This window comes from Plutella xylostella, chromosome 6 (genome assembly GCF_932276165.1).
Source record: "Plutella xylostella chromosome 6, ilPluXylo3.1, whole genome shotgun sequence".
NCBI classification, from domain to species: domain Eukaryota; kingdom Metazoa; phylum Arthropoda; class Insecta; order Lepidoptera; family Plutellidae; genus Plutella; species Plutella xylostella.
Window position 1 is genome coordinate 6,560,890 of NC_063986.1, and position 20,060 is coordinate 6,580,949.

Genomic DNA, 20,060 nt, shown 5'->3' on the forward strand with positions numbered 1-20,060 from the left:
GAACTAAACTAAGAATTAAGGTGTATGACGAAGGCCACTGGGAAATCCTTACTATGGTCATTGATAGGAAACGTAAAGATTTTGTTAAGATCATTTTATAGTCAAAAGTCAAGTTAATTCACTTAAGACAGAAACCATATCTACAAGGCTTAATTTTATTGTGTGTTCTGTCTGGACGCAGCAAGCGAGCTGCCGCGTAGTATGTGGACGCACCTTTACTATTACGAACAATAGGCAAACATAGCGTGTGGTAAGGCGCCATTCAGCCCCATGGACTGAAAACCTAAAACTTGAGCCTGTAGGTACCTAGTGGTCGGATGAGGAATACTGTGGGCGTCGCCCCTAGGTTTTATAGTCTGAGCACACCTTCCATAGTAAAATAAATGTTCTTTGTAGTTTAAAATAAAAACGAACTATTGTACTCAACATAAATAGTTATAATCAATTTCTCATTGGTACTTACATAAATAAAAAAATGCATTATGTATTTGTAGATACATTTCGGGTTACATTTATACGAACGGCTCAATGTCCAGTTCTACTGCTGAACAGGGATTGGTGAGCTCGAAGTTCGCCAATACAGTTGGGTGTATAACTCCGATCTTTCCAATCACTTTGTCATCAAGTAAAATCTCTGCACACCGTCCAGGGAAGTAAGCCGGATCTGAAATAGAAACAAAAGTAAGTACGTTTATGTACTAAGTACTCAATTGATAGATTGGACCTAGTCAACTTGCCTAAAGATTACTTCTGAAACTCTGACGCAAAAAATAATACTTAGTTAGCTTTCGTAACACTTTTAAGTAAGTAGTAGAAGTAAAATATAAATCCACTACATTGGTACAATGATTGTATCATACTATCTAACTTTATTCACTTTTTCTATTATACCTAATGTATCTGCATTAAATCATCACGTCCCCACTGCTGGGGCACGGGTCTCCTTCAAATTAAGGAAGGGTTTAGGCCTAGTCCACCACGCTGGCCAAGTGCGGGTTGGTGGACCCTAACACAAGCAAGCTTGTGCTGAGAGAGTTGTCGGGTAAGTGGGCAACCCGACTGTCAGATGTTTTCAAGCCGTCCGAAGGCCTCTGACGAGGCTTTACGACTGCTGCCGAAGCAGCAACCGGGACCCACGGCTTAACGTGCCGTCCGAAGCAGGGAAGCGTCCAGAAAAGAACCACTTGCAATCGGTAACCCATCCAATGGCTGACCGTGCCAGTTGTTGCTTAAACTCAGTGATCAGTTACGATCACTGAAGCCCGCTCGACTACGGACGCTTCTGCATTAAATAGTTATTAATAATTGTATAAAAATATAAAGTGAGTACTGACAGCGACGGATAAACCATGTCTGGTTTTCGTTGGCGACCTAAACCTAAGTTTTTATACTCTGTCCATCTTATTAATGGTTTTTTGACATTCGAAATCCCACACATATTTGAAATAATACCTACAGGTTTGATAGTTTGTCGAAAACTATTAAAGTTTACGTTTTCTCGCATACTAAGTGGCGCCTCTAATGGAAACTTCTGATAGATAATGTATGCAGATGACAGGAGAAAACGTAAACGTTTTTCGTTTTCATAAATAGCAAAACCCGTACTAGAGGGGCAGCAAACGAAAACCAACTTTACTTACCAGACATAAGCGAACGACAAAAAAACCATTAATAAGATGGACAGAGTATAGTTTCAAAAGTGACTACATTGGCATATTGGCATTGAGTCGTGAGCACAAGTTTCGATCCTCCGTTAACGTTGCGTATCGTCAACTGTCACTGTCAAAATGTAAGGCAAAGTTAGTTCCAAAAGTGACATTAGTTTTTTCCATATGTTAGGTGGAATTTCACCAAACGCTAAACGTATTTAGTAGCCTGTCATACGTCTGTTAGTTATACCTTTTTTCACGAGGAAAGACATATGACAGGACCCTTATTACATTCGAATAAGGGTGGTTTATGTTTGTATCAGATGTCTTTCCCCGTGAAACAAGGTATAGTACAAATGGTATTTAAAATTTGATTTAAATACGTTTAGCGTTTGGTAAAAGTGACCCTTTGTGTAGATTCGAAAATAGTATCGAATCCTGTGCTCGCTACACTGTTCTTTTTCCATATGTTTGTGTAGTATCCAAACGAATTAGCCCGTGATAAGGATGTTTATATGTTTACCTTGCGCGGGTCGCAGGCGGTACCCCGTGTCCCCGGCAGCGCGCGCCCACGGCACCCGCAGCTGCGCCAGCACGCGGTCCAGCAGCCCGTGCACCAGCTGGAAGCCGGCCGCGCGCCCCGCGTGCAGCGCGCACAGCCGCCGCGCGTTCCTCGCGCCGCACTCTGCAACACAGATTTTCAAATTCAAAAATTCAAATTCAAAATTGTTTATTAAATAATAAAATGTTAATTAAATATGCTTAAATGCTAGTTGCTGAAGCCTCCTTTTAAGTATTAAATACACCTGTGCCAGGAGACTCCGCTCTTCCTATATATACTTACTTATTTTGTACGCATATACAGGTACAGCACATAGTTCAAGTTATGTTAGATATACACATAGATAGTTTAGTTAATCAATATTGTAGGTGTAATTAGGTTAGTTCATTACTTTTAGATAACTAATGCAAGTTAGGTATGCTTAAATGTTAAAATATACTTTATAAAGTTACCAATGGTATCTATCAACCGTAAACCTTAGGTAGGTTTACTTTTAGTATTATATAATTATTAATGTTACAAACGCATGTTGTGTTAAACAAAACGTGTGTAGTAGTGTTAGTTAAAATTAGTAGTTTCTATACATGTACCCCTTTTATATTATCAGTTTAAAGTTTTGATAGGCATCGAATGTCTCAGCCTTATAAGCATTTTACCTACACGTTGTTGCCGTAAGTTTTGTTGTATAATCTTATGTCATATGTAACTTAGTTTAAGCTTTTTGTTTGATAAAGCTTAGTCGATACGCTCAGAAATTCAGTTATGGGTGAGTTTAAAAAGGGCCTGGACTCCATAGCTAATGAGTTTTCGCATTCTATGGAATTTTTGTCCGCTGAATTGAAAGATGCTTTGAAGAAACTAGCTGAAGCTCATCAAGATATTCAATACCTAAAGACGGAGAACTCTGCTCTGTCACTTAAGGTTGCAGATTTAACCTCTCGGGTAGCATCTGCGGAACAGACCGCCAGGGAATGCAACGTGGAGATTGACTGTGTGCCGGAACACCGCAATGAAAACGTCCTTGAAATCGTTAAACAGATTGCATCCACCGTCTCATATGAACTTACTGAAGACAAAATACGTTCTTGCTACCGTGTGAGCAAAATTAACAAGGACTCTCCCAGACCTCGGTCTATTGTAGTTAAACTTCCGAGCTCCAGGTGCAGGGATGACCTGCTGGCTGCAGTCAAGTCGTTCAACACTAAGACACCTTCGGCTGAGAGGCTCAATTCTAAGCATGTGGGACTGAAAGGGGATAAGCGACTCATTTATGTTTCGGAACATCTATCCCCATTGAACAAATCACTGCACGCTGCCACTCGACTCGCCGTCAAAGAAAAGGGTTACAAATACTGCTGGATCCGTAACGGTCAAATTTTTGTGCGTAAAAATGACGTGTCTCCTTCGATTCTTATAAAGAGCAATGTAATGATAAACCAATTGTAACTTCTCCTTACTCTATAAATATTTTTCCTATATCTTAGTTAAATTCAATGTCAAAATTTATTACCAAAATCTTAGAGGCATGAGAACTAAAACTGATAAAATCAAAACAAATATACTGTGTGCAAATTACGACATAATTGTCTTTACTGAGACGTGGCTTAACGATTCTGTTTACGATTATGAATTTATTGACCATCGATACTCTGTTTATAGACGCGACCGACCTATTGATAATTTTAAAAATAAGACTGATGGCGGCGGGGTGCTGATCGCAGTTCGCTCAGATATTGAAGCTAATAGAAATGTTGAATGGGAGTGTAATTGTGAGCTGCTCTGGGTAACATTGGCTATAAATGATAATAACATACAAAGCAACAGTCGTCACAAATTTATAACTCTAAACATATGTGTAGCTTATAATCCTCCACCGCTAAACCTATCCTACACTGATGAGCTTTGCAATAACTTGTCGAAAACTCTTAATTATTGCGTCCATGAAAATGCATTGAACATTGTTATTGGTGACTTTAACTTGTCTCAAACTATGTGGCAACAGTCTTCGGATTCTCGGTCACTTGTCCCAACACCCTCCTCATCACAAGTTGAAAACTGCTTCCTAGACTGTATCAATTATAATAACCTGGAACAGTGTAATGGCGTCACAAACTCACTTGGTCGAACTCTGGACTTGGTCTTAACCAACTCCTCAGATACCATTAAGGTAGACTTATGTACTGCACCACTCACTACAGTAGACAAATTTCACCCCCCACTAGAAATAATCGTTCATGCTATGCCAAAAAAAAACCTTCAGGCAAATTACTCTAAATCTTTCAATTTTTATAAGGCTAACTATGAAGCGATTAACTCTGAACTATCGTTAATTGACTGGCATGATGCCCTTGAGATTAAAGGAGCTACCGATATCAACAAAGTTATAGATAACTTCTACAGCATTTTGCACTCATTATTCCTACTACACGTTCCAATCAAAACTCGTAAAAACGCTAATTACCCCACATGGTACAGTAAAGCTTTAATAAAATCCTTAAAAGAAAAAGACTCATACTATCGTCAATTTAAGAAATTCGGTAACCCTCGAGACAAATTAACTTATAACTTACTCCGCAATCGCTGTGCTAAATTAACCAGACATTGCTACACTCAGTACAAAAATTTCATTGAAAATAACTTACACAAAAACCCCAAACTATTTTGGAGCTTTATTAAAAACACAAAACAAAATAGTCATCAATTTCCTCATACAATGAAATTTGGTCAACAAGCAGCCTCCGGTGGTCAAAACATCTGTGATCTGTTCTGTGAATACTTCAACTCTGTGTTTAAACCTGCTGCTAGTATAACACCGCCAACTGACGAACAATGTATCGCGAATCATACTCTCTCAACAATTACAATCACATCATTAGAAATTAAAAGAGCATTGGACAAACTGGACGCAAACAAAGGTTCCGGGTCAGACTCTTTGCCACCATACTTCCTTAAACAATGCCGCACTACTTTAGTTAAACCACTTCTGCTAATTTTTAATCTTACATTACAACTAGGGCAATACCCAGCACAATGGAAATTAGCACATGTAGTACCCATTCCGAAATCCGGCTTCTCGTCTGACATTCAGAAATATCGGCCAATATCTATTCTTTGTGCTATTAGTAAGCTCCTAGAAAGCATAGTAGTAAGAAGAATTTACTGGCAGGTTAAACCATTTCTTGCATACGAACAGCATGGTTTCCTTCCCAAAAAATCAACCCTTACTAACTTGGCTATACTTTCAGACGATATAATGTCCACGCTTGATAGAGGTAACGAAGTCCACGCTATTTATACAGACTTTAGCAAGGCGTTTGATGTCGTTGACCATAATATTCTTTTAAATAAGTTAGCCTACTTGGGCATTCACGGTTCCCTACTTAGATGGATAGCCAGCTACCTAAATAACCGCTCTCAATTGGTCGCACTCTGCGGATATAAATCTAAGCAGCTTCCAATCTCTTCCGGTATTGCACAAGGTTCTCATTTAGGACCTCTTTTATTCGCCATTTTTATCAATAATATCCCAGTAGTTATCACCTACTCGAAATCTCTCTTGTACGCTGATGATCTAAAAGTTTATAAAGAAATAAAAAGACCTGAAGATTGTCACCAGCTGCAGACTGACATCAACAGCTTAGCAAACTGGTGTGAGGCGAATAACATGACTCTCAACACATCTAAGTGCTTCCAGATAAATTTCACTCGTAAACGGCATCCAACAGAATGGTCCTACATAATTAATGGCCAAACATTACCGGGTGTTAAAACTGCTCGAGATCTGGGAGTTGTAGTGGACAGTACCTTTAAATTCACCGCTCATATCGAACACCTCGTGAGTAAAGCAAACAAAATTTTAGGTTTTGTCATACGCAAGACAAAGGTATTCCGCAGCACTGCCTGTCTACAACTTCTTTACAATAGTTATGTCCGGTCCGTTCTAGAATATTGTAGCCCTGCCTGGAACCCTGTCTACGCAGTGCACAGTGACCGTATTGAAAGAGTGCAAAAACGTTTCCTGTATCACCTATCTTATTCTCAAAACTTGATAATCATTGAAGACTAGGCGTGTTCGCGCAGACCTAATTTTCGTTTTCAAGCTGATGCACGGTATCATTGATTGTCCCGAACTATTACAGAGGATATCTCTAAATGTCCCCAAAGTCTCAGCTAGAGTTATAAGAGATGCTCCGTTTACACTGCCCATATGTAGAACAAACGTTGGAGACCATGCCCCCATTAACCGAATTATGGCTTTATATAATACTGTAAGGAAAACCGGCATACGGTGTGACGGATCCATGCCACCACCGCCACCCGAGCCTATATAAGCAGGCCGCAGAGAGGCGCCGCCCTCTTTCCCGCGGCAGCTCTCAAGGCGTGAACATCGGAGTTAGGTAGTGGTGATCGACGCGATTTGTGAGGTTGTACTTTTCTTGTTTATTATTTCTTCTATTATTGTGTACTTGTGTAATTTGCAATTGTTAATAAGTGTATGACAGTGATTTTGTTCCCATGTAAGATATTTTCGTTTGTAAATAAATTCAAATAAAGGTTATGTGTTTTTAGGTTAATAAAATTTGTTTTTTTTTAATCAATTAATTAGCTAGTCTCTAAAATCAGAAGTGGGATAGGCCTCCAAGCCTATCCAGCTTCGCTATCCTACATTTTATTCGTTGGGAACAAAATAACGGTCTGAAATTTTAAATTTTTGGTGTTGTTTTAACTGTTCATCATGGGAGGCGATTCGCGTTCTCGATCACGTGACAGGTCGCGTCATCACCATCGGAAGCGACATAGGACGCGCAAACGTACTCCTCCGCGTTCTGACACTCCTCCGCGATCACGTACGAACGTTCGTTCTCGGACACATTCTCGATCGCATGCTTCATCACCGTCTCGTTCTGTACCGCGATCTAAATCACCAGTGCAATCCAGAATGTCTCCCGAACGTATACAGAGTGTAGATAATTCGTTAAATGTTACGTTGAATGTAATTTTGAATCGATTAAATGTGCTAGAGAAAAAAGATAGTGCAGATCGTAGTGCGGGTATAGTGAAAACAGTTTCAAACAATGTTGCGAGTAGCATCGTCGAATGTGCCGTTCCTGTGCGATTACCTACAACGAACCCGGAAATTAATTGTCATAATCCTGTGTTGTTGGTTAATGAATCAGAGCAAACAGATAGTGTAAATTGTTCCAATCGCATACTTAGTACCCCCGCTAGGGATAGTGATGTTTTTGCGAAAAGTAGTAACGTTAATACCGGTGAGGATAGTACTTCCACTGCTGCGCAAACATTGATGGATGTGTTTAAGTCGTTTTGCCCATCTCGTAATCAAAACTACTTTGTTTCCAATTTCGACCCAACAATCCATGATATAGATACGTGGTGCAATGAGGTAGATCGTGCTAGGGTTGCGAATGGTTGGACTGATGGCGAATGTTTGTCGCGTGTTGCTGGATGTCTTAAGGGAGACGCGAGGCTGTGGCTTAACGAATGGGTTACGAGTGATAGAACCTGGTCAAACTTTAAATTAGAATTTAGGCCATTATGTCCACGAAAATTAGATTACGCGAATATATTGTTTGACACAATGTGTGTAACATCGGATAAGTTTCCGACATATGCCGAGTACGCTCGCCGTACATTATTACGTCTTAGGATAGTCAAGGGCTTAAGTAGTGAACTTATAACGCAGATAGTCATCCGGGGAATAACGGAACCACATGTGCGAGCTGCCGTTGCTAATGCAGATTTATCTCCTGATAACTTAGTGTCGTTTTTGGCCATCTATACGAAACCCGTACAACAAAAGCAGGATACACGTGGTTCCAGCAATCACTTAGTTAGGAAAAGAGCTTTTAATCAGCGTAATGAATCAAAATGTTTCCACTGTGGACAGGCGGGTCATAAGAACTTTCAGTGTCCTAAGAGAAAGAAACTTGATTCTACCCCCGATCCAAAGCCAGTTGCTAAACCTCACAGTAGGTTATGCGAATTTTGTAAAAAACCCGGTCATATGGAGGCAAACTGTTTCGCGAAAGATAGGGCGCAGTCTCGCAATGAACGAAACGTTAACCTTTGTTCAGAACGTCTTGAGAGCACACGTAGTAGCGATATAACATCAGCGGTTGTACAAGGGGTTCCTATAGATGTGTTGATAGATAGTGGGGCCCTTAACGTGTCCTTGATCTCTGACAGTGTTTTAAAGCATTTTACTTGTCAGCCAAAGCCAATTAAATGCGCTATAAAAGGGATTAGTGATCGGGAATTAGAAGCAACATCGTACGTAACCTTAACTATTGAGTTTAGTGAGATTTCCGTCGAGGTTGATTTAGTTGTTGTACCATCCAAATGTATGACTACGCCTATTATAATTGGGACAGATGTTCTTAATAGGGACGGGATTACGTACGTGAGAACAAAAGATAGACAAGTTTTGACACGATCTGAACCTAAAGTGCGGGAAGTGTGTGCGGTCGAACAAATCGATGGATTCACAGTTAATACGCCTCTTCAAGGCGAGCAACTGGAGTCTCTTATGCAAGTACTTACCATGTTTTCGGAATTCCTTATTACGGGAACAGCCGCTACTACCGTCACTACCGGTAGTATGGATATTCGGTTAAAGGACGAGACTCCTGTTGCATATCGACCATACAGACTTTCACACCAGGAGAAGGTCAAGGTTAGGGAAATTATTAATGATCTTTTGTCTAAGGGCATCATAAGAGAGTCACAATCGGACTATTCTAGCCCCATTCTTTTGGTCAAGAAAAAGGACGGGTCGGATCGGTTATGCGTTGATTTTAGGGCGCTAAATCGACTAACCATTAAAGATCGATACCCACTTCCGTTGATAGATGATCATATCGATCGGCTAGGAAGTTTCAAGTACTTCTCAAGTTTAGATATGGCTACCGGCTTTCATCAGATACCGATAAGTGAGTCGTCAATAAGTAAAACCGGATTTGTCACGCCCGAAGGGCATTATGAATATGTCAAAATGCCCTTTGGACTCGCCAATGCTCCTATAGTTTACCAAAGAATCATAAACAACACTCTACGTAGCTTTATTGAGGCTGGCAACACTCTTATTTACATCGATGACGTGCTTCTGATGAGCTCTGAAGTAGACGAGGGCATTGAGTTGTTGCGTAATGTTCTAAAAACACTTTCGGAGTCGGGATTCTCGATAAATCTTAGCAAATGTTCGTTCCTTACAACGCAAGTAGAGTATTTAGGACGCGTAATTAGTCAGGGTCAGGTACAGCCGAGTCCCCGTAAGGTAGAAGCATTAGTCAATTCACCAGTGCCAGGAAATGTAAAGCAAGTGAGACAATTCTTAGGCTTAGCTGGATACTTTAGACGGTACATCGAAGGGTACTCCACAAAAACGGCATGTATAGCGCATTTGACTAAAAAGAATGTTAAATTCTATTGGGGACCGGAACAGGAGAAGGTTAGGCAGGAGATAATTGGGATACTTACCAGCGCACCGATCCTTTCCATATTCGATCCCGCGTTACCTACAGAAGTCCATACAGACGCGAGTAGTGCGGGGTACGGGGCGGTTTTAATGCAGACCCATAAGGACGGCAAGAAAAAAGTTGTGGCTTATTTCAGTAAGGTCACCCAAGGAGCTGAAAGTCGCTACCACTCATATGAGCTCGAGACATTGGCAGTCGTGAAAGCCCTACAACACTTTCGCCATTATTTAATTGGCCTCCAATTCAAAGTCGTTACCGACTGCAATGCCTTAAAGTCCACCGAGCGAAAGAAAGATCTCCTCCCTAGAGTTGCCCGTTGGTGGGTGTACTTGCAAGACTTCACTTTCGATATTGAATATCGCAAGGGTTCTATGATGGCTCATGCCGACTACCTCAGTCGTAACCCCCCAATCTATGTTCACCAAGTAACCAAACCTCGCAATTGGGCACAAATAGCGCAATCTGCCGATGGTGAAACTCAGGACCTTGTTCAACAGCTCCAAGAGGGCAAGTTAGATAGCCGACGTTACGTTTATCAAAATGACGTTCTCTATTACAAATACAGTCCTGTAGGAGAAGAGTCTCGGCTATTAGCCTATATTCCGAAGGGCCATAGGTTAAGTTTGCTTAGGTTGTTTCACGATGAGCATGACCACATCTGTGCTGATAAAACAATAGATCTTATATTGAGACACTTTTGGTTTCCTGCGTTAATACACTTTGTAAAAAAGTACATCGCTCACTGCCTCGTTCGCATCTCTAATAAACGAGTACCCAGAGCCCCTCACCAACACATAACCTCCTGGGAAAAGCCCGACGCTCCATTTCAAACCGTGCACACTGATGCTTTGGGTCCTTTGCCAGCATCCAACGGTTACAAATTCGTCCTGGTCGTGGTGGACGCTTTCACCAAATACTGCCTCCTATATCCGATCTTCAGACAAGACGCGGTAGAACTTAAACGCGTGATGGCAAATGCTGTGTCTCTTTTTGGGGTTCCAAAACTCATCGTTGCCGATCGCGGGCGCATGTTCGAATCTTCGAGCTTCGTGAACTGGGTCAAGGAACATGGCAGCGACATACACTACATCACCCCAGAGATGCACCACTCCAATGGTCAGGCGGAACGATACATTCGTACTGTCTTAAACATGATAAGGATTGAGGTAAATCATAAGGGTTCTGCGTGGTCTGAGGTGCTTGGTAAGCTACAGCTTATACTTAATATCACTAAGCAAAAATCTACGCAAGCTTCCGCTTTAAATTTGCTAATCGGGACCGATGGAACCACCCCTGTGATTCAAGCATTGGTGAAGGATGTGGCAGCAGAAGGGTCTCGGCCAAACTATCAAGCTTGGCGGGAGATTGTCAGAAGCAGAGCTAGTGAGCTTCTTAAGAAGAATCAAACCCAGCAGGATTCATATGTGAATCGGAACCGGACACCAGCCCGTGTTTTTAATGTGAATGACTTGGTGTTCGTCATCAAATTCTCCCAGTCCACAGGGAAGCTGGATCCTGGCATGAGAGGGCCCTACAAGGTTCTCAAGGCCTTACCGACTGGACGCTATGAATTGAAGCTCCTCTCCGGTGCTTACGGGAAGACATCTCAAGCCGCGGCCGAGTATATGGTGCCGTGGAAGGGAGAGTGGTGTCCCGAGAGCTGTGCTGCCTTCTTTGAGGGTAAGATGGTCATTTTGGTCAGTTATCCTTAGTATCATGCCGCATAATCGTAATTTACTTTGTCATCAGTTTATTTCAGTAAAAAAAAAAAACTCCCCATTTACTTCTAACCTCTATAAATTTCTTATTTAGCATTTCACATAACTAAGTATTGAAAACTGTGGCAAAGTGAGTTGCGAAGGTTAAATACTGTGGGTACTGGCTTGCAGATGTTACTCATATTTGGGCGACATAGACCAGCAGAACACGAGGCCTATGGTTGAGTGTTATTACAGATGACCATGTCATGTGATTATCTGTTGCAGCACGTGTCTGTTTATGGCAGCATGTGAGGGGGCCCCTGCAGAAGACAGAGTTATGAAATTGTTGGATAGCTCTCGTCTTAGTTTTTGCGCAATATTTGTTGAGACGTCTCATAGGAGTAATGATGAATGAAAATGAAGTACGTATGGATGTAAGAAAGAACGAAGTCTCACATGTCTTCGTTATAAGTTTTATGCAGTGCGTGAAATGAACGTGATTACTGGATGGAATGCAAGAGATGAGTGTTTGGCTAATACGGATTTGTTGAAGCCTAACATGTGGTTTTCTCATATACACAGATGACGGCTGCAACGAGTCTCAGGGAGGTGCATCATCAAGAGATGCAGTTGCATCTACCGACAGAGCGACTGCAGAGCATGGACCATCAACGAGCGGTGCTTCAGTGGAAACGTCCAGTGGAGTCCCTGCTGGTCCCATGCTGCCCACGGAAGCGAGTCAGGAAGCGGCCATCGAGGACGAGGCCGTATCAGGAGAGGCCGTGTAAGGAAAACCGGCATACGGTGTGACGGATCCATGCCACCACCGCCACCCGAGCCTATATAAGCAGGCCGCAGAGAGGCGCCGCCCTCTTTCCCGCGGCAGCTCTCAAGGCGTGAACACCGGAGTTAGGTAGTGGTGATCGACGCGATTTGTGAGGTTGTACTTTTCTTGTTTATTATTTCTTCTATTATTGTGTACTTGTGTAATTTGCAATTGTTAATAAGTGTATGACAGTGATTTTGTTCCCATGTAAGATATTTTCGTTTGTAAATAAATTCAAATAAAGGTTATGTGTTTTTAGGTTAATAAAATTTGTTTTTTTTAATCAATTAATTAGCTAGTCTCTAAAAATACTTTAAAACATAGCATCGACATTTACCACACTACTATCCACCTACTCAAAATTATCCAACTGTGCTCATGATAAATAAATAATCTATATAATTTATATTAAAAAAAAAAACTCATATCTCATATAGTTCTCATGCCCATGTGACAATTGCTCACACACATTACTTTTAATGTATTCAAAATATTTTGTGATCTGTATACCTATTTTATATTTAAGTCATTATTTTTAGTTAGGTAACGTTACACATGCTGTGGCTACATTTTTATTTAGAAGTGCATATGTCCTGTATTTCACTCAAATGTTATCAAATGTGTTAATGTAACTATCTTTTATGTGGTCCTTAAATTAATAAATAAATTAAAAAAAAAAAAAAAAAAAAACTTTTTTATGCCAATAAAGATATTTTAAAAATCAAAAATCAAATCACTCTGCAACACAGTACACACACCTCCATCAACTACTATGTAGGTCATTAATCGCTAGTATGTAAGTCATTGTAGGTCATTATCACTAGTAAAGGCTAGTATAAGTCAATGGTAATTATACGCTTCTGTACCATGACATAACCAAACTTTCTGAACAACAAATCAAGTATACTTAATCAGTGACTCAAGTCTAATCAAGTCCTAGGCTACTTTAGGCAGCTATTACAAACCACCTATGCCTCACCTATTCATTCTTTCAACTTTTGACGGTTGGTTCGTTTGACAAGGTACATGCTACAAAGTGTTAAGCTGCGTACGGACAGCGCGTACATTGGTACGCGTAGTCGGTTACGCGTGTCCTGTCCTGGACGCCATGTCCGCTATCAGTCGTTTTATTTTCACAGGTTTATAGAGTCTGCACCACCACTGAAGTCTTACGGCTAAAGGACTAGCTAAACTACTTATTCATACGATCTGAAACTTAGTCCTGCACACATGTGAATTCGCTGCACTGCGCAGTGCATAGCACTGCGGCTATCGGTCGTCAGTGCCTGACGGACACTCAGTGTGTACCAGACCATTGACAAAAGAATAAAGAGAGGAAATGCGCTTACCTAAACTTTGGTGTCAATTAAAATGGCGGCTTTTTTCTTGAAAAATGTAAACAAACAAATTGTTTGACAGCTGAAGTACCTTGTGTTTGGATGTCAGTCTTGATCGGTCGCAATGTTGTAATTTGCCTAAAATTACAACATTGCGACCGATCGCAATGTTGTAATTTTAGGCAAAGACAAAACTACTGTTGTCCTTTTTTACGTACGATAACACCAATAAGTTAAAAAGAGACGACGATATATTTTTAAGTACCGATTTTTATGCCAAGTCCTCTTTATTCTTTTGTCAATGGTACCAGACAGATACATGTAAGGAAGTGTTGATACGTCGCTATGGCAGGCTGACAGTAAGGCCGCGGGTACGAAACTTGCGACAGGCGCGGGCGGAGCGGATTTGATTAGATCGCCGTTGCGCCGCCCCCCCTCGCTCCGCCCGTCGCATGTTTCGTACCCGTGGCCTAAATAACATAAGGTGTGAGAAGATATGGCTACGGGGGAGCGATGGTAGCTCAGTCGGGTAAGCGCCCGCTTCTCACGCCAGAGATGCGGGTTCGAATCCCGGCGCTGACATGTACCAATGAGTTCTTTTCTGAATTTAAGTACAATGTATACCATCGCTCTTGCGGTGAAGGAAAACATCGTGAGGAAACCTGCATATCTAGATTTAGCACATCTAGATATGTGAACCCACCAACCCGCAGTGGACCAGCGTGATGGGCATAGGTCCAAGCTTAGGAAGGAAGTTTAGACCTTGGGGATATGCACAAAGGTTCCATTCGAGAGAGCCAGGTGCAGGTACTGACACCGCCACAGAGAATAGAATAGTTATGGCTACGCACCGGCGGAGTCGTCGCGCAGCACCACGTCGCTGAGCTCGAACAGGCGCACGGGCAGCGGCAGGCCGCGGTTGGCCGCCAGCGTCTTCAGCAGCCCCGGCAGCAGCGTCGTGCGCACCACCTGACGATCCGCCACTCATTTAGAAACACTCGCGAACGATTGTGATTACAAAAATAACTTTATTTAGGTAATGCTACGATCTAGTTGTGTCAGTACCTAAAATTATATTTTGTTATATGCAATCCTAATCCTAACTAATATTATAAATGCGATAGTAACTGTGTCTGTCTATCTGTCTGTCTGTCTGTTACGCCACGCCAAAACTACTGAACGGATTTGAATAAAATTTGGTATACATATGGTATAGACCCTGGGAAAGAACATAGACTACTTTTTATCCCGGAATTCCCACGGGAAAACTTTTTAAGGCGAAGCGAAGCTCGCGGGCACAGCTAGTATAGGTATAAAATAAAAAAATAAAAATTTATTTATTGTTTCCCAAACACGGCGGTAAATATTTGATGATTCCGTCAACACAAGAGCTATTTCATAGATTAGGGTATTTTCTGTCACCGTAACGAAAGGATGGCCAGTCAGATTAGCCAGTATGAGCCGTTACTAACGGTTAGCCTATCCTATACAATGAGGACCAGATGTAACGTCACTCTAGGAGGCTCCTTTCGTGCACCCCGTATCGTGAGTTATAATATTGTACGGTCAGCTGCATAAGTAGCTATACACTTTTGTACCGTATCAAACTACCTACTAAACAAAACGTCAATGTTAGAATGAATGAATAGGCAGTTAGTGAGTTTGACAAGGTACAAAAGTGTACAGCCACTTATGCAGCTGACTGTACATTTCTTTGTACGATGTACATAATAATGTGTATGTGTAATTCTTTAAATCATTTTGTTATGTAATAAAGTGTGAGTGAAAGGTACCTGGAACTCGAGTGTCTTGGGGTTGGCGACGTGCACGGCGGGCTCGCGCGCCAGGTCGCGGCCCAGCTTGCTGCCGATGTCCTCGCGCGAACACTGGAATGGATAGTTTTATCTATTCAGTTAAACAAGACGGAGTTATTCTGAAAAACTTGATTAGAGACTTGATAGCTTTTTTGAGAAGAGGCTGTAATAGTTTTTTTCAATTAAATGAGAGTATAAAGCCCCTACAGTTAGATAAATAATCCTAATGATTTGTCAGACCAAAGCTGGCCGGCCGATATTTCAGTCGGGCAATATACTCATTACTCACGGATAGGAAGATTAAGTTGGGCGACATTTTTTTTTTCGACCGTGCGTGTGGAATCAGCTATGTTCACAGCGTTCCGCACTGTAGCCGTGTGTAAATGTTGCTACGTATACCTTTTATAACGTAGTTCCCACTTTTGCCGTACGACTTCAGCGGCATACAGCATTACGACTCATTGTTGAAAAAAGAATGTCGTTGAACTTAATCTTCCTTGCCATGGTCGCTTACTGCCAGTTTCTATAACTGGTTTACTTTCATACGATTTTGACATAATCAAAAGTAACAATTTGTCAAAATCGTATGGAATTAACTACCAGTTATAGATAGATAGAGTTATAGAAACTGGCAGTTAGACAAATATGTCTGCATGGTGGATAAGCTGATGCTTCTTGTGTTACCAGCGTGAAGGTGAGCGCCTCGGTGTAGCCGGCGAGCGCGCACACGGCCCGCAGCTGCTCCGTGAGCTTGCTGAGCGCCGCCTGAGTCCCCGCCGTGGCCACGCGCGCCGCGCGCCGCGGGATGTTGTTGTACCTGCAACGACATATTTATTATTATATCACTTTATTCACGTAGTAGAAGAAAAAAACACACACACTCACGCCTTGTACTAATGTACTCCCTTGCGGGGTAGGCAGAGGTGCATTGCTGCACCCACTTTTCGCCAGTGTTATGTTTAGTCCCAATGTAATATGGGGGCGAGCCTATTGCCATTTTACGGGCACATCCAAGACCCGATAACAAATATCTGTGTTTAAACAAATATCTGCCCAGCCGGGAATCGAACCCGGGACCTTCGGCTCAGTAGTCAGGGTCACTAACCACTACGCCATTCGGTCGTAGTAGCTTTAGCTATATTTCAACATACAGGATGTAGCAAAAGGGATGTACTAAGCCGAAAGGGGGTGACTCAGGGACTCATTCTAATGAACAACTTTTGCTGTACGAGTTTTGGAAATTCGAGAAAAAATTACAAGAGCACTAGGGTTAACATTTGACATGAGGAATATAATATTGTATACTGATGGTTTTATCAATCACTATAATTTCTTTCCTTTATGGTTCAAGGTTTAAAAGTGAGCGTCTCGTCTGTGACGCCTAATATACTACATACATACTACTAAGACTACTAGACTAAAACTCGTACATTCTAGGTTCTAAACATTGGAATTAGCATGAAGAGGGTGTGAAACGTGACAGTCTTTAGAAAAACGCTTTCAAACTGTTGATTTTTTTCCAATGCGCTAATGGGCTTTGGAACAATTAGTTAGGATCCATTTCCATGTGACTTTATAAATGGTCTGCAAGTACATACCCGTAAGCGATGGCGATGTCCTCGTACAGGTCGCAGGCGTGGATGACGTCGTGGCGCGAGGGCGGCACCGACACGAGCAGGCTGTCTCCCTCCAGCCGCGTCTGCAGGCACATGCGCGACAACAGCGACGCCAGACGCTCGCCTCCCTCGCTGCAACACAAGGGGCGACGAAATTGTAGAGGCTATCGAAACTGAGGGCCTGGAGGTTTCTCTGGTGTAATATATTTCTACAAATTCAGAAAATACACGTGTTGCTATTGCTATTCTTCGAAATATTTGTACCTTAGTTAGGTAGACTATAATGTTGCCTCTTAAGTCTACTCAAAACTGTTAGCAATTCTGTGCGGGTTTTAGAAAAGAACCAAGCAATCATTGAAGATAATGTATTAGCGCTTATATACGCGTACGCTAGAAATATTAGTTCAATGCAAGCAACGATCTTCTAGTGTTGATGTGGCGCACCCTGGAGAATACTGTCTAAATACTAATACCTACTTAATTCCAATATAGTTGTTGGCTTTCTCCACATTGATGACTTCTTGCCGGTGCTCCAGTTTGGGATAGAGCTCATAAGTGCCGTCGGGCGCGTACACTTTACATTGTTGCACCTCAAACTTGTTACTGCAGTATTGCGAAAACATACACACCATTGTGTCAAGGACTACAATAGCCTGGAAATTAAAAATTCAACTAAAATATTTTAATAAAAAATACTTTTTGGTGATGAGTGCTTTGCTTGTTTTTTTTACCGACTTCAAAAAAAAAGGAGGAGGTTCTCAATTCATGTGTGCTTTTTTAAAATCATTTCTTGTATTTTTGCACTGAAAGATATTGGAGTATTCCGAATGCAGTTCTGAAACATCTATGACGATTGTCACATAATACTCTCCGGAAAACCCTCCTCATTTGTATATTGTTCTTATTTATGATATAGGCTTAGTCTTAAATAAAATTTATTATTAAATAAGTACTATAAATATGGACTGAAATACCTTAGTCAAATCTGTAGCAGTACATTCAATGAACACATTCTTAGTGTTGAGGGTGATTTTAGAATGATCTCCATTGATAATAGGGGGCATAGACAGTATAACACCATTTTTATCCTTAATAATTGGATAGACTGGGCTATCTCTAATTATTCCTAAATATTGTTTCAGCTGTGCATGACTCTGAAAGTAAGAAGAAAAGTATTGTTAGAAGTTAGGACCACTATTGAAAACTACAGTTGCAAAAGTTCATAGAAATATATTTTTTGTTATTCCTTTTTATCATCCACGAAAGTAAGTAGGTATATTTTTGTAGGTATGGGAGGGGATCCAAAAGGTTACAGACATTACCTTATCAGTGATAGCCCAAAGTAAACATAAAGAAAAAGCTGCAATATTTTTAAATTTTTAATGCTATTATCCTACTTACTGAGTATAATTCCATAAGTTCAGGTGCAGTGTGCTCTTTTGGTTGATTAAGAGCCTTGAACTTAATGTCCTTTGGTGGCAGAGCATCATACACAAAAGGACCTTCAATGGTGTCTAAGTCATGTGTGCCAATAGCTACAAGAGTCCTCTTTCTGCATATATTTTGGTGAAGTTTATCCTGTAATGCAATAACAAACCCTTTAATACATGTAGGTAAATAAAGACATTGCCTCATAATACATATAACAGAGATGTTGTGATCATCATCAGCTACTTATTGATGTACTACCTGATATTATAAATACCTACTTATTGTGTACTTGCGTAGTCAAATTACCCATACAGGAGTCATACAGGTCATCACATCTAAAACTGTCACTCACTTGCAAGTCAATGAAGCTGTCATAGCTCTGCTTAGTGAAGCGGAGCCCCTTGAGCACGGCCGCCACAGCATAGGGTCTGATCTGAGCGGTGGCCGGCGTCAGGTGTAAGGCATAGTGATCTTCAGCTTTTCTCAATGTGTAATTTGGAGGTGATATCCTGAAAAAGTTAAAGAATTATGTTGTAATAGACTAGGTATTTCAGAATAAATTAATGTTTCGATATTGCCCCAGATACTATAAGTTTGAATTTTTTTCAATATACGAACTTTCTATAACTGAAATTAAACATTTGGTTTTATAAGGATTAATAAGTAATTCCCATATTATATACTGATTTTATCTACTGAAATATTTAAATAGACACTTACTTTCCTTGGAATACTAAAATCCCACTGACCAATCCTTCTAAACAGAGTAAATCATATCGGTTGGCTGGAATATCAATTCGATAAAGTATTTCTTCCGAAGTGCCAGCACCTGCCTGCTCGCCTTGTTCTTTCATTAACATTTGCTTTTCCGTGGTCTGTATTATAAAAAGTACATATGAAATAAATTACAAGGAAGCCTAACTTCTTTTAAATATTCAAGATTGTTGTTATAATACCATGAGTTAGATGTTTAAAGGTTCATAAAAAATGCAGGTAATTTAAAATAACCAAATAGCAAAATAATAATAAAATATTATATGATAAGATTATAGCTACTAAGTAAAATGTAATCTTAAATATATATGTGACATGGTGAACTCACAACTTCATCCAACTCCAACCCAAACTCAAAGCAAAGAGTTTGAAATTCATCATCAGCTGCAATAAATATAACGAAATTAGTAAAGTTTTTATTATTACTTTTTAACAAATCGAGGCCATTTAATAAAATTATGGTTTCAGTATTTAGTATGTGGAACAATGCAATGGATGTAGTATCCATGTTGTACCAGTGTCTCAGTCTTCGTTGTTAGTCTTAGATTCTGGACCCAGGATGTCCTGTTACCACCGGGTCTTCGACAGCCTCGGATTTCTCTGTCCTTTTCTCCCAAGTAAAATATTATTAGAGGTTATTATTTTAAAACTTACTATATTTTTGACCAAGAGCCGCAAACAATGCGTCCCGATTTACAGATATCGTTGGCATTGCTAAGTAATCGTGCTTTTAGTTGATAATTTTTTAAAGTAATCAAAACTTTTCGTGTTAATCCAAAGCACACACAGTAACCGAGTTTATATGGATTTGACAATTGATTGACATGACACTTTGTAGTTTGTTGTCATGTTGTG

General features: G+C 40.7%; 1 protein-coding gene across 1 annotated transcript; it reads right to left on the reverse strand.

Moving 5' to 3' along the window:
* Positions 1-416: 416 nt before the first annotated feature.
* LOC119694161 (phenylalanine--tRNA ligase beta subunit) lies at positions 417-20,016 on the reverse strand. Its single transcript, XM_038119951.2, has 13 exons — positions 19,860-20,016; positions 19,534-19,589; positions 19,152-19,306; positions 18,784-18,940; positions 18,402-18,578; positions 17,975-18,154; positions 17,478-17,653; positions 16,983-17,132; positions 16,069-16,201; positions 15,364-15,456; positions 14,422-14,539; positions 2,173-2,334; positions 417-664 (listed from the first exon to the last, which is right to left on the reverse strand). Exons 1-13 carry the CDS (start codon positions 19,915-19,917, stop codon positions 513-515), a joined length of 1,767 nt encoding a protein of 588 aa, XP_037975879.2. The 5' UTR covers positions 19,918-20,016; the 3' UTR covers positions 417-512.
* Positions 20,017-20,060: the final 44 nt, after the last annotated feature.

Bases quoted from the DNA above. Each gene is read 5' to 3' on its own strand.
- LOC119694161 (XM_038119951.2), bottom strand. From the start codon at position 19,917: ATGCCAACGATATCTGTAAATCGGGACGCATTGTTTGCGGCTCTTGGT. The intron at 19,590-19,859 runs GTAAGTTTTAAA...TATTTATTGCAG, and splicing joins GGCTCTTGGTCAAAAATATA to CTGATGATGAATTTCAAACT. The intron at 665-2,172 runs GTAAACATATAA...TTTCTATTTCAG, and splicing joins CCGCCTGCGACCCGCGCAAG to ATCCGGCTTACTTCCCTGGA.